At 38.6% G+C, this 12,307-nt stretch overlaps 1 protein-coding gene and 1 long non-coding RNA gene across 3 annotated transcripts in view; one reads left to right on the forward strand and one right to left on the reverse strand.

Annotated features, from left to right (window-relative positions):
- Positions 1–5,844, reverse strand: part of LOC137109601 (plakophilin-3-like) — a 31,279-nt gene extending 25,435 nt beyond the window's left edge. The window contains exon 1 of one of the 2 annotated variants that reach the window (XM_067494940.1): positions 5,511–5,844. In XM_067494940.1, the coding sequence (XP_067351041.1) occupies positions 5,511–5,715 (205 nt within the window). In that variant the 5' untranslated portion in view covers positions 5,716–5,844. The remainder of the gene's footprint in view (positions 1–5,510) is intronic. The other variant, XM_067494939.1, reaches the window with a different exon arrangement.
- A 62-nt stretch (positions 5,845–5,906) lies between these two features.
- LOC137109758 (uncharacterized) lies at positions 5,907–10,925 on the forward strand. Its single transcript, XR_010912297.1, has 3 exons — positions 5,907–6,309; positions 6,987–7,420; positions 9,773–10,925. It is a non-coding gene; the product is annotated as an uncharacterized lncRNA (long non-coding RNA).
- The last annotated feature ends 1,382 nt before the right edge of the window (positions 10,926–12,307 follow it).

Below are 12,307 nucleotides of genomic sequence, written 5' to 3' on the forward strand. Positions count from 1 at the left end.
TCATACACATTCACCATAAAGACAACGCACACAGCACAAATTTACTATGGATCTCTCTCATCACACAGAAACAAAACCAAACAAATGACAGAAGACAAAAGGCAAAAGGCTCTTTATAACCGTGCAAAAGTTATGACGGGCCTACAAATAAGATCTTATGGAAGGGTTCGACATCTGTTGTGTGGTCATTTATTGACAGGTGTGAGTGACCGTTTACTCCAATTGAACTTTCATAGATTCTGCTTATATAAGAGTGTAAACAGTAGTTTTCCAGACAGACAATCCTACTGTGGTTACACAAAAATCCATCACTGAATAAAAGTTTGCTTTCTCTGCAAGGACTCAAGGACTTGAGTTAGAAGTTGAGATTTGTAGAAACTCAATTCCTCAAACTCAACACTTTAGTCGCATCTGTGCTCAGTTTTATACCCCTATACATATTATTCAAGATTTCACAATATAAACATTTATTTATGTGGGGACAAAAGTCATCTTTCTGTCCTTCCTGGCTGTCTATGTGTATAAAAGATGCAGCTGATGTGATTAGTGATAAAATCTTCCAGAAACCTGACAAAAACACATTCCTGTGCCAAGTGAAATCCAGAATATAGGATTGTTGAAATCAAAAGTTAATAGGAAATATGGTTCTAATCAACATTTTTCTCAACATTTTATGACAGATTGTGGCTCGTCTTCAAAGATGAGACGGTTTTCTCTTTGGCGTCTGCAAATCTAGAAGCCTCTCGCTGATTTATGTGTGCAGCTCCACTCTTTTCCTATAATCTTCATTATTGGGTTGTGGTATCCTGCCAAACCTTTCACAACACTTCGTTTGCTCCATACTTGACATATTTGTCACCAACTCATCTTCTACTACAGTTCCAATTCTTGTCCAATTTTAAAAAGAAAACAACAAAAAAAAACAACCTACTCTCCAATATCTAGGTCCCAACACTGGTTCAAACTCTGTACAGAGTCTGATTTACACCAGACAATGCAAAAGTGGGGAATAAAACAAACATACCAATCTTTGCAGCTACAGTAAGATGGATGATCAAAACAGTTACGTATGGAAGAATTTTCAACAACACCGCTGCCTACAGCTCTAAAGCTCACTTATAAACATTGTGTATCTTGTCTGTTGTTCCAATAATTCTTTAACACTGGCTAAATGAGAAACGCTCATTGTGTGTAAGAAAGAAAAAGGTTCATCCTCTGGGCTGCATGAATGTGCAGTAAATGTCAATTATAAAAACTCATGTATACCTTAAGTAATATGCTGACGTTGATTAAAGAACTGACTCCTGCTTGTGTTGTAATTTTTTCCAACAGTTTGGGACAAAATTGATGAGATTTCTTTACAAACTCAAAATGAAAATCCCTAAAAAAAACAAACATTTTCATTCAATATTTTCAAACTATTTCTATCCAGTTTTCCCTGATGTTTAGACCTCATTTTTAAGTCCCTGTAACAGCAGGCCTCAAACCACTGGTGCAGTCCAATCTAAAATAGAGCCTGATAACATGCTGTGAAGAGCAGATTGCAAAGGAATGTTCAACACAGAAGGTGGCCAGTGAGTTTGGGATGGGTGTCAGAGCGACTAACCGCAGTTCCTTTCTCCTGTGACTGCTCTAATTTCTGTCTGGGATTGTATGATTTTGCTTCACTCCCCCTCTCGATTTATTTCTTTGCTTTCTTTTTAATTGTGTCTGGACTGCCTCCAGATTCTGTGGAAATCAAACCACATTGTGTAAACTTCTTTTTCTGCCAAACCCCCACCAGCTTATTCGATTTCACCTTAAATATCTCTGAAGACGTGGGTCACAATAGTTACCACACTGATTTGATCTGATCTCATAACACAGTTTTACTTATTTTCAGTGGATGAAGCTAAAAGACTCCCATCTTACCTTTTAATACTTTATTAGTGGTTTTGCTTGTTGGATACATTTTGCATAAACTATAAAGCTTTTCAGTTGTGTTATGATATTACGATATTAAAAAAAGTATAGTTAGTGTTCATATTTTTAATGTAATAACACGATTTATGGGAATGTTTAAAGAATTAGCATTTACAGTTTCACTAAAAAACATGTAGTGGATTGATTTTGGGTCATGGTACCTTTAGTTTGATTCTCAAAAGTTGTTTACTGTACACTCAGAAAGTGGCAGCACGCCAGCATAGCTTAGTAACAATTATTGATGGCAACTGCTCCCACTTATTTTTTATTATTTTAAAAGCTGCAGAGTCCTCCTCTTGCATTCCTGTACACTGTGCAATGTTGTTCCTATTGTTTCGATCCCATAGTCAGCTGGTTAACACTGCCACTGTTTATTATTGTCCATTGTCCTCAAAAATTACTGAATGAAATATGATCCCTAAGACTGAGACTACCATTAGCTGTCTGTCCTTTATAGGTCTAGATATCGTGGTGGTAATTTGCAGACTGTCAAATCTAGGACGACAAATAAAATAAAATTGCTTCTTTTCAAGAGTAAGTTGGGCAAAATTATGTTTTTAACAAACACACAAGTCAAAACAAACACATTTATACATATTTATTCCCATGCAGAACGTTATTTTCAGTGTATTTAGCCTTTAAAAATAAGTTTTTGTGTAACTGAATCTTGAAACTTGAACGTGGTTTAATTGTGTCTTGAGTGAATTCAGTGTAATGAAAAGTGATTGGTGTTGATATGCAGTCAGCCATTAAAAGCTTACATTCTGCTTTCATTCCTGGCTCGCTCCCAGTTGGGTCACGCTGAGGTTCTGTTGCCTTATCAGACAGATGACGGGGCAGCAGTAGTAGGGCTGTGGAGTGAAGTGGGGGTGGGGGACAGCTCCTTCCTCTCACGTACTTTTCTTTTTTTAAAAAAAACTACCCAGGCTGCACAAGCTGACTAGACATCATGAGTGGTTCTTGGATCTGTGTAATTATCACCTTTGGGTCATTCCTTTTTTAATTAATGGAAATGTGAGGATTTCTACCTCAAAGCCATCCTGACTAGAAACTGTAATGAAATAAAGTTTCCACAGAGAGGGGGAAAAACACAGGAAATGAGCAGGAAATAACACAGTTGCAAGTTCTCATACGTAAATGTGTATATGGTGAACAAACCACTGCTCTGATCAAATTTACACTCTGATTTTAGTTGAAGTTGTATGTAAACCCCCCCATTGGAGCATTTAATACATTAATAGATATGTTGCCTGTTAGAAAACTGTAAAATAGTTTGATTCAGCTGACGTCCAGCAGTAACCTGACTAACATCCATGAGAAATATGTGAAGGTCTGGCCACTTCAGTGCTGTGATGACAATGGTCTGAACAACTGGAAGATAAACAAGCACCCACCCATGTGCATGTTTAAAACACAGGAATGCTACAGATCTCCAACCATCTAAACCCAACCATGTGTTTCAGCGTACTATCAAACGTAATCGAAAGCCGAGACAGTACAGTACAGTTTCTGTTCAAGTAATCGCTGAGTCAAGTGACTGTAAGAGCAAAAATTTTCTAAAGTAAAGCCAAGAAATAATGATCAGTTTCCTGCCTACATTTCCCATCATTGTCACATCTGTTGTTGTTGTTGTTGTAGAGACTGTCCTTGACTGTAGGATGGAGCAGCGTACAGTCTGCTTGTCACATTACTAATTAGAACTACTTACAATGCAGCAGGAAATGATCCTTCATTAAACCCTCCATGGCTCCAAAGTAGCCACTTCTATCACATTGTTCCTACCTATTTTCTTTTTATTTATTTTTTTTATCTTTAAACCCATGAAAACTGAAGGTTTGGAATATTTTGTTAGGGTGTGTTGACCAAAGTAGCTGATTATTGAGTAGGAGGCAAAGTCATGGCGCTTCATCCAGTCACCAAAGAGTATTTCATTTACAAAAGAGATGATACACATAATCCAAAAACATATATACAAATAACTAAAATAAAAAAATCATTACTCCAATCAACAATATGCACACATCTGGAGTCCCCTCTGCTCTCTGACTCTGAACTACTATTTAAATACCCCGTCAATGCAGCACTAACCTATTCTGAGGGAGAACCATTTCTTTTAAGAACAGACAAACAGTCATATTAAACCACGGCATTTATCCACATACATCTAAACAGACACAGCATCATCTACTTTACCAGATTACATCAAATTCTTTCACTATGAAGCTTAAATAACACAACAATTTCTTGGTCTCCTGAACCTGAATCCCCCTCCTACTTACCCCATTACATCACTAATGACATTAAATAGTATAAAATGAGGACGTAGTTGGGAGCCTCCGCCCTTTTATATCATCAAACATGGGTCAGTACTATGAAAAAACTAGTTTGATTCTCTAACCTCTATCTATACTATCAACAATAGACCTGTGACACTCATAGCTAAATCAATAAACATCAACATAACAACACTTGTTCGTGTTTTATTTTAACCAAATAATGCTAATAACTGTAACACAATGCAATGCTAAACACAAACCCGGGATAGTATGTGCCCAGAACATTATTATCATATCATAATTAAAACTAGAATTTGGTCCTACCAACAACTAGCTATGGACAAACAGAATGTCCTCACTCACTTAGTCACAGGCAGTGAAGCCTAAACACCTTATTGACTTTTGCTCCCTTTCTTCAGTATTGACCATATGTCAGTAATTCAGTTCATTTCATTTTTAAGTGACATGAGTGAACTTAAAAAAAATTTATTGATTAAATGATCCATCTGTCCTGAACCTAGTTCCAAACAAAGATTGCAGTAGGAAATTGCAGTCAACTACGACTGACACTATTCCACACAAATGAATCAATGCGGCTTTAAAGCCTGTTGATTTATACTTGGTCTGTGTCTGAACAGACTCAACTCGACATGAGGGAGAATGGTATTTAAAATCTGTTTTTTATGTTGTCTTGTAATTGGAACAATTTGTTGGGAGTGTGGCCTTTTGTGTAACTGTTTCACTTTCAAATTAAACCCAGCTTTGACTTTATTTAACCCGTTGTGTTCAATTTGCTTTTTAATTCTGTATTAGCACTTTTATGGATCATCCTCTCAAACTTATTGTGTACTATTCATTTCATACATATATCTATGCATCCGTTATCTTAACCGCTTCCATTATCTTAGCCAGCTGTCACTGAAGGTCACAAGTACAAAACAACCTTGAGCTACATACTGTGCATAAGACTTATTTCTGTAATTTGTCTGTTTTTTGCTTCTATTATGTTCTGCATTGTACTATGTAATATCACATGGCATTTTTAATGTGAAAAGAAACTGCTAAGGAAGAAACGGATGCTCACTTTGTCACCTGCATTGGTTTTCAATTAACAGGTGGAATTTTATGTCTTTCTGGTGTCGGAGACCATCACTTTTCTTGTGCAGTGGTGCTGATGTTGGCCAAACAACCAAACTCAACCAGAATAAAACATTTTCTGCTTCCTTATTTTGTGTTTTCGTCTTCACTCGAAAAAACTAAACCATGACCCACCTGTTGATCCGATCAGCGAGTCGTTCAGTTTGGGCAGGGAGAGCGACTTCTTCTCAGCCAGCCGCATCCGGACTTGCTCCCGGACCCTCCTGGCTTTGGCCACCGGGTCCGGAGACGGACCGTCCGAGGGGACCACATAAGCGGTGCAGGATGAGTTGGGCTGCAGGGCGGAAAGGAAATAGCCCTCTGTCATTACCGCGGTCATCCCGACAGCGGGAAAGAAGATGAGTGTGAGCCGGGAGGAACACACAACAAAGAACAACGCCGGAGGGACCAGAGGATCCGACAGCAGCCTGTGCTGAGTGTCTGGGATGTGAAATGGCAGCTTGACTGTGTGTTTGTGGGCGGGACCTGCCGAGTGGGGGCATGGATGTATTGGGGACTCGGAGGGGGGGGGGGGGGGGGGGGCAGTGCACAATCTCTCTAAAATATCTTAAACATCCAGAGCCTTAAATCAATGGCTTTCAGCTTCTCCCTTGAGAGGGTCGCAACAGAGAAACGTTGATTTGGCATGAGAATTTACGCCGGACACCTTTCCTGCCGCAGCCCTCCCGTTTATTTATTTCGTTTTTTTGGGACCGGTAACCCTGGGTTGGCTGGGTGGGTCCACGCCTGGGGAATGGGATTCGAACCCGCGGCCTTCTGCATCCCAACCCAATGCTGCGCCACTGATCACCAGACCCCCTCAAACATCCAGGACCCTAACCTCTCAAAATAAATCTGTGCCAGCTGACATTTTGCGGGAGGGAGGGCGTGAAGCCCCTATGTGTACGATGCAGGACTTTGGTGACTCCCAGAGGTGAGATCATCAAACACACTGCTGTCGACTTTGTTGTCTGACAACTTCATGTCACGTTTTTCTCCGCTAAGAAAAGCAGAATTTCAAACTGACGCATACTGATTCTGATGCTGCTAATAATGTGAGAGTAAGCGTCTAGATCAGGCTTTCAATAACTTAAATAACAAACTTTCAATAGTGAAAAAAAAGGACAAAGATCTGTGTTACTATGGCGACTTAGTGTGAAACAAAAACCAGCCAGGCAAAAACAACATCTGGTAAAGGTGGAGCCACTTTTAACCACTTTATGTACTGACAGCTGCTCCATCTATAATAAAACATCAGCATTTGAAGATAGAAAGTAACTAAAGTTGTAAAATAATTGTAAGTGCCTAATAACTGTATCTGTACACAGCACCTGAGCTGTTTGCTCCTTGTTCATCACCTGAAATAGAAGAAATTTCATTTCCATGTTGTTTAGGATTCAGAGTCTTTGACTTAATGTTGAAACTGTATTAAAATCAGTGATCATCCTCTGTGCACCATGGAGCTGTGTACTGCTGTCCACTGAGCTGTGCATAGCCAAACATTAGCCAGCTATTAGTCCAAGAAGAAAAGCTAGAGTTGCTGACTCTAGTCTTCATGAGCCACAGCCCTGCTTGTTTTTCAACTATCATTGTACAACCTTTATCTTTCAGCTTCTGATTGACTGGCCTCACCTGATCCAGGTAATCAGCAGTGGGTATTTGGTCTTGAGCGTCAAATGGCAGAGTTCAGGTTAGCAAGGATGTGCTCATTAAAGTGTTCATAGGCACATAGGGAAGCTTTGACCTGGTACTGGTCCAGTTCAGGATTATTCCTAAACTGTGTTAATTTTGCACAGGAACAAAAACCATTGAAAGCCTGTGTGAATCTCCAGTGACATCAGGCCTATCTGCCATCAGCATTAGTAAACCGTGATATTCATGGTATGAAATATTCACAAACAAATCACCCTTGAACCTAAAGATGTGTGGAAACAAGAGGAGGTACAAGAAAGGAGGGAGGGTGGAGTGAGGATCAGATGATTAACAGGTTTAGCTGAGTGACTTCATCATCTCAAAGCCCAGAGTTCACACACATGAAGCACGAGGTGAGTACAAGCTCTTGGCAAAGTAAGTAATGCGTGAAATTGTCGACTTTTATTCTACCCTGGCTCCTGCTACAACCTCTGTTTCTTTCTGCAACAAAGAATAAATTAAAGTAATAGTGAGTGGATTGCAAAACCAATTTCCTGTTGATGGCATGGTTCTTTAAGGGCCCAGGAATGTGGAAATCACCTCATCATCCCAAGCTAACATGAGAAATTCTAGGGGGAGGTCTGGGAAGCTGAAGTCTAAGTCCGAGGAGTCATATGTCAGGAACAGAGAGGCTCAGGGAGAGACGGCTGCAGCTTGTCTCTAAAACAACCCACACAAACCAACAAACCCACTGACTCTCACTATGAATGCAGATGTAATGAGGGGTGTTTATTTTTAGTAACCAAACGCACAAACTCGCACCCGAACTTAAGCACAGAGGTCATGACCACACCAGGAAAGTGTGTAAACAGATCAGCAGAATAAAACCAAAATGATCTTTTTTATGTAGTCAACCAAAAACTGCAAAACAACATGAATGCAGTTGTACTAAATTGTCCCTTAATAAAGTACTTTTACTGTATTCATTTGGAAACACTGGTAGTAGCTGAAGATTTAAGGCAAAGAGACTCTATTCAGGGGCTATTCTAGTTGGTACCCAAGGGGGTCAAGTGCCCCACCTAGTTAGGGTCGAGATTATTTGCTGTGTACTCGAATGTGTGCGTAGACAGAGGCAGCACCGTCATCCTTCATAAATCTGGAGGATTTAAAAGTTTTGCCACAAAGGGGTCCGACTCTGGCCCAATCATTTCTTACCAACTGCGGCACATATTCCTCATTAACTTCCGCTTTTTCGACAACATAAACAGAAGCAATGGTAAAACTCAAAGTGGCTCATTTTGAGGTCACAGCAGAGAAAATGGAAACGACGACATAAAGGACAGGTATGTAGATGCGGGGAGGTTTGGGCAGGCTCAGTATTTCTTTCCCCAAAGATTTCCACTGTTATCATTGTGATTTGAAGCAGCTTTAAAGTCTTACACCTCTGCACAGCACAACATTTTACTACAGCTGCAGCAGTTCCTGACTTTAACATGAAATAAATACATCAAAAGTTAGTCTTAAATAAAAGCCTGAATTCTATACAAATGTAAATTACCTTGAAATTTAAAGGTAAATTAATAAAAGAGGAACATTTTTCACTCACAGAAGAGATTTTCTCTTCTTAACAGGGTTTGAGGAAGGGTCACATTCTGACCAATCAGAGAAGCCCTGTGTGTTACATGCCAATGCCATAGAGTACCTACCTTGTATCCATGGGACAATGTGGGATTGGACACATATCACGTCTTGTGTGAATTGATTTTAAATCTCATGTCACAGCTAGCCTGTTTCCTTAAAGGTGCAAACTGCAGCTTTGATCTTTAATTTAATTAAAATTTTACAATTTCCTTGTCCCAGGATTGCCCAGTAGTTTTTATGAAGTTTAGCTAATTTTATTTGGTTTCAAATAAAAACTTTCATAGTGTCATTTAAAACGATTGAGGTGAGTTGCTGAGTTTGCATTCTGTTCTCCTATTTAAAGTCATTCTCCTATTCTGGGATTTTTCTTTCTGTTTGCTTGATTGTTTGGTTTGGGGAACAAACCAACCACACGGAGTGGTGGAGGTTTGTGGGCTGAGTCACCCCATCCTTCCTTTAAAGAGCAACACAAGCACACAATAGAAAGGGGAAAATACCGGAGGAGGTAAATGTATGACAGTATGTCTATATTAACAGTGTGAAAACATGCTGTTTATGCAAAGTAATATTCTGTACAGGCAATGAAAAAGTCTGCAATACTTAATGTCGAGTTATGCAAATGTGCTACTGAATACAGCATGTAGTTGCCACAGAGGAGAGAAACACAGATAGTTTTACTGGAAATACTGTTCAGAAAGGAAGGTGATCGTCCAAAAATAATGATCACTTTAAGCTGAACTTCCAGTGAAGTCTGACATAGTGAGTTATTAAAATAATAAAGATTACAAATCCTGTCAGTTCTGCTATTTGTCAGCGTAACATCTGAGGCTCCTGATCAAAGAGAAAAACTACACATTTAAAATTTCTACATACATGTTGTCAGCAACACGCTGTGCACTGCAACATGATGTGTATATATATATATATATATGTGTGTGTGTGTGTGTGTGTGTGTGTGTATGTATATATATACATATATATAATAAGTTATAAATATTAATAATATATTATATAATATATAATATTCCTTCTCAATTCAGTATAGCCACAGCCATTTCCACCTCTGACAAGGATTTCGTGTTGTTTTAAACATGATGCTAAGACATTGTTCTTGTGTTTTCTAGTTGTGTGCTTCGTTGGTGCTGAATTCTGAGGATTGTGCGCCCCCTGGTAGCAAAGCTCAGAACTGCTCGTGCTGTTGCTCACTAGAAACCTCAACACATACGAGCACAGCAAATGAAATAAGGGAAGTGTTTCATCTTTGTCTTATGTGTACCTATAAATATAAGAACAATTTGCAATTATTTTAAGACGTTGTGCTTTAATGTTCATGTTCATTGCCATTTCGCCAATCGGCCCCAAGTTTCAGAGCAGACAAAAGTGGTTAATCTCCACAAGATCAGCAGTAATTTCAAAGTCTACAGACCATCAACACCTGTGTTGTAAAACACTGAGCAAGACAAAAACACCCTCATCTTCAAGGACCCAACAGTCTTTATCCAGAAATCTGAAAAGGCATAACATTGTTTTGTTTTCACAACCGCTTGGCCTCCAGTCACCGGAGCAGCCTCAAGTTAACCCCTGAGTGAGCTCCGAGTTTAGACCATTTGCAGTAGGACAAATGAGGAACAAAAAAAAAAAAAACATTGAATCTTAAGATGTTTTTTTTATATATTTATTTATATTTTTTATACTTTTGTCAAAGGACACTTGGAATGTTTGTGTCTTAGTTATCTTTTTCCAAAACTCAAAGTCTCACCTCAGAGACACTATGAGTAGAGAGCCAAGAAGATCCTCATCCGCATTTTACAGGTAAATCTCTCGTCCTTGCTGCTCGTATCCAAATCCAAGTCCAAGAAATGACTCCACACAAAATCGGAACTAAACTTCCTGAAACCCTGGTCGAACCCTGCTTTAACTCTTTTATTTAGCTGTTTTGCTTCTTTTTGTGTCATCTGTTTAAATTTGATATATCATGTGATATTGACTTTGCTTTGCTTTTTGTCATAAGACTTTAGCTTTGAAACTAAATTGGAAATCTCGACCCAGTGCCAGTTGGAATGTGCACGGCTGAAATAAACAGCTGCATACGTCTAGAGAAAATTACATGTTGGTTGAACAATAACAATGAAACAATATATGGCAGCCTTTTATTCAAAGCACATTCATATGAACCCGATTGACAAATTCCCTCACAATGTCTTATCATATTGTATTGTTTTGTAGTATAGTCTTTTGTCTTATGTTTTTCCTTTTGTTTACTGTTGATCATTTGTACCTGTGCCTGTGTACTTGTTGCTTTGTACGTACATGTTTAAGTTTCAAAAAGTAAAATAAAAAAGAAATGTTAATCTATTTCCCTTTTCCTTTTGTGCCTTTGTGTTGTTTGTCACCATAATTATACACCAATTAGCCACAACCTTAATACCAGTGGTCTTAATAATGCTGTGGAGGACAGGGATCAGCATTACCACAGCAGTGTTACAGCAAAATACATGATAAACACTGAGGTAGTTAGAGGTACACAAACGTGTTAGCTTAGTATTAGCTGAAAACAATTCTCCACCCCAAACACTGCTTTGAACCTTTCATTCAAGTAACAGTGCTCCACTAAGAAAACAATATATTTTAAATAATAGAAATTACAGTATTGTAATCATATCGCTGATATCACTTTTAACATCTTTATTTGCTGACAGGTGGTTAAATCCATAATGATACATCAGCGTTTATTGGTTCATATTTTTTTTCTAAAATAGTATTTTTACATTAAAACCACGAGATGTTATGAATGCTGTGGCTGATAACTGTATGTGCATCTATCATGAAGTTGCTTGCATCTCAGTTACTTAACCTGAAAAGAGTCTAGCCTACCGAACAATACCTAAGAGTGTCAAAGTCGTTTCCCTCTAAAATCAGAAATAAAATGAATGCTAATTATTAATGCTAATGGCAACAAAGAATTTAATCGCTAACAGAATAGTTTGGGGAGTTTATAAAAACGAATGACATTAAATTTGCCTCTGCAATTATTCAATTAAAGAGTAACTACACTCTAAATTATTCTTTTGTACTGTAGACATAATAAAATAAAGTGTTGTCAATATATGATATCCATGTAGATTATTTTACCAATAAAATAAAAATTGTTTTTTTGTCAATTTGGAATTTAAACTTCAGTTCAATCAAATCCTCTGCCCTGTCTCTGATGCTGGGGTCTATCAAATATGTGATGACAACAGTCATCAGGGGACATAAAAGCTCACTCTTTCAACCCTTTCTCTCCTATTCTGGCAAAGTGTGTGTAGCTGTGTTTCAATCCAGGGACCGTATCCCATTCAAAGGCTGCATCTGAAGAGCAATTACATCATAGCATTGCAACAATGCATCCCAGTTCAAAAATTGCCTTCAAATGTGGCTTTGCTTTGGAAACAAAAGTACCAATGGGTGAGTCCTTCCCGACCAACACAAATCAAAAGATATTTTGCTCACCAGTGAGAATATGCCAGAAAGAGGGCCCAAAGACTACAATGATAAAATGGTTCAAATAAACCAGACCCTAGACCTTATTATGTTGGTTTGGCATTCCACAGGTATTTAGGACCCCCCTGAATTGAGACACAGCTTGTATCTGGTTGTGACATAATCACCCCTTCCCC

Source organism: Channa argus, chromosome 2, assembly GCF_033026475.1.
Source record: "Channa argus isolate prfri chromosome 2, Channa argus male v1.0, whole genome shotgun sequence".
Classification (NCBI taxonomy): Eukaryota; Metazoa; Chordata; class Actinopteri; order Anabantiformes; family Channidae; genus Channa; species Channa argus.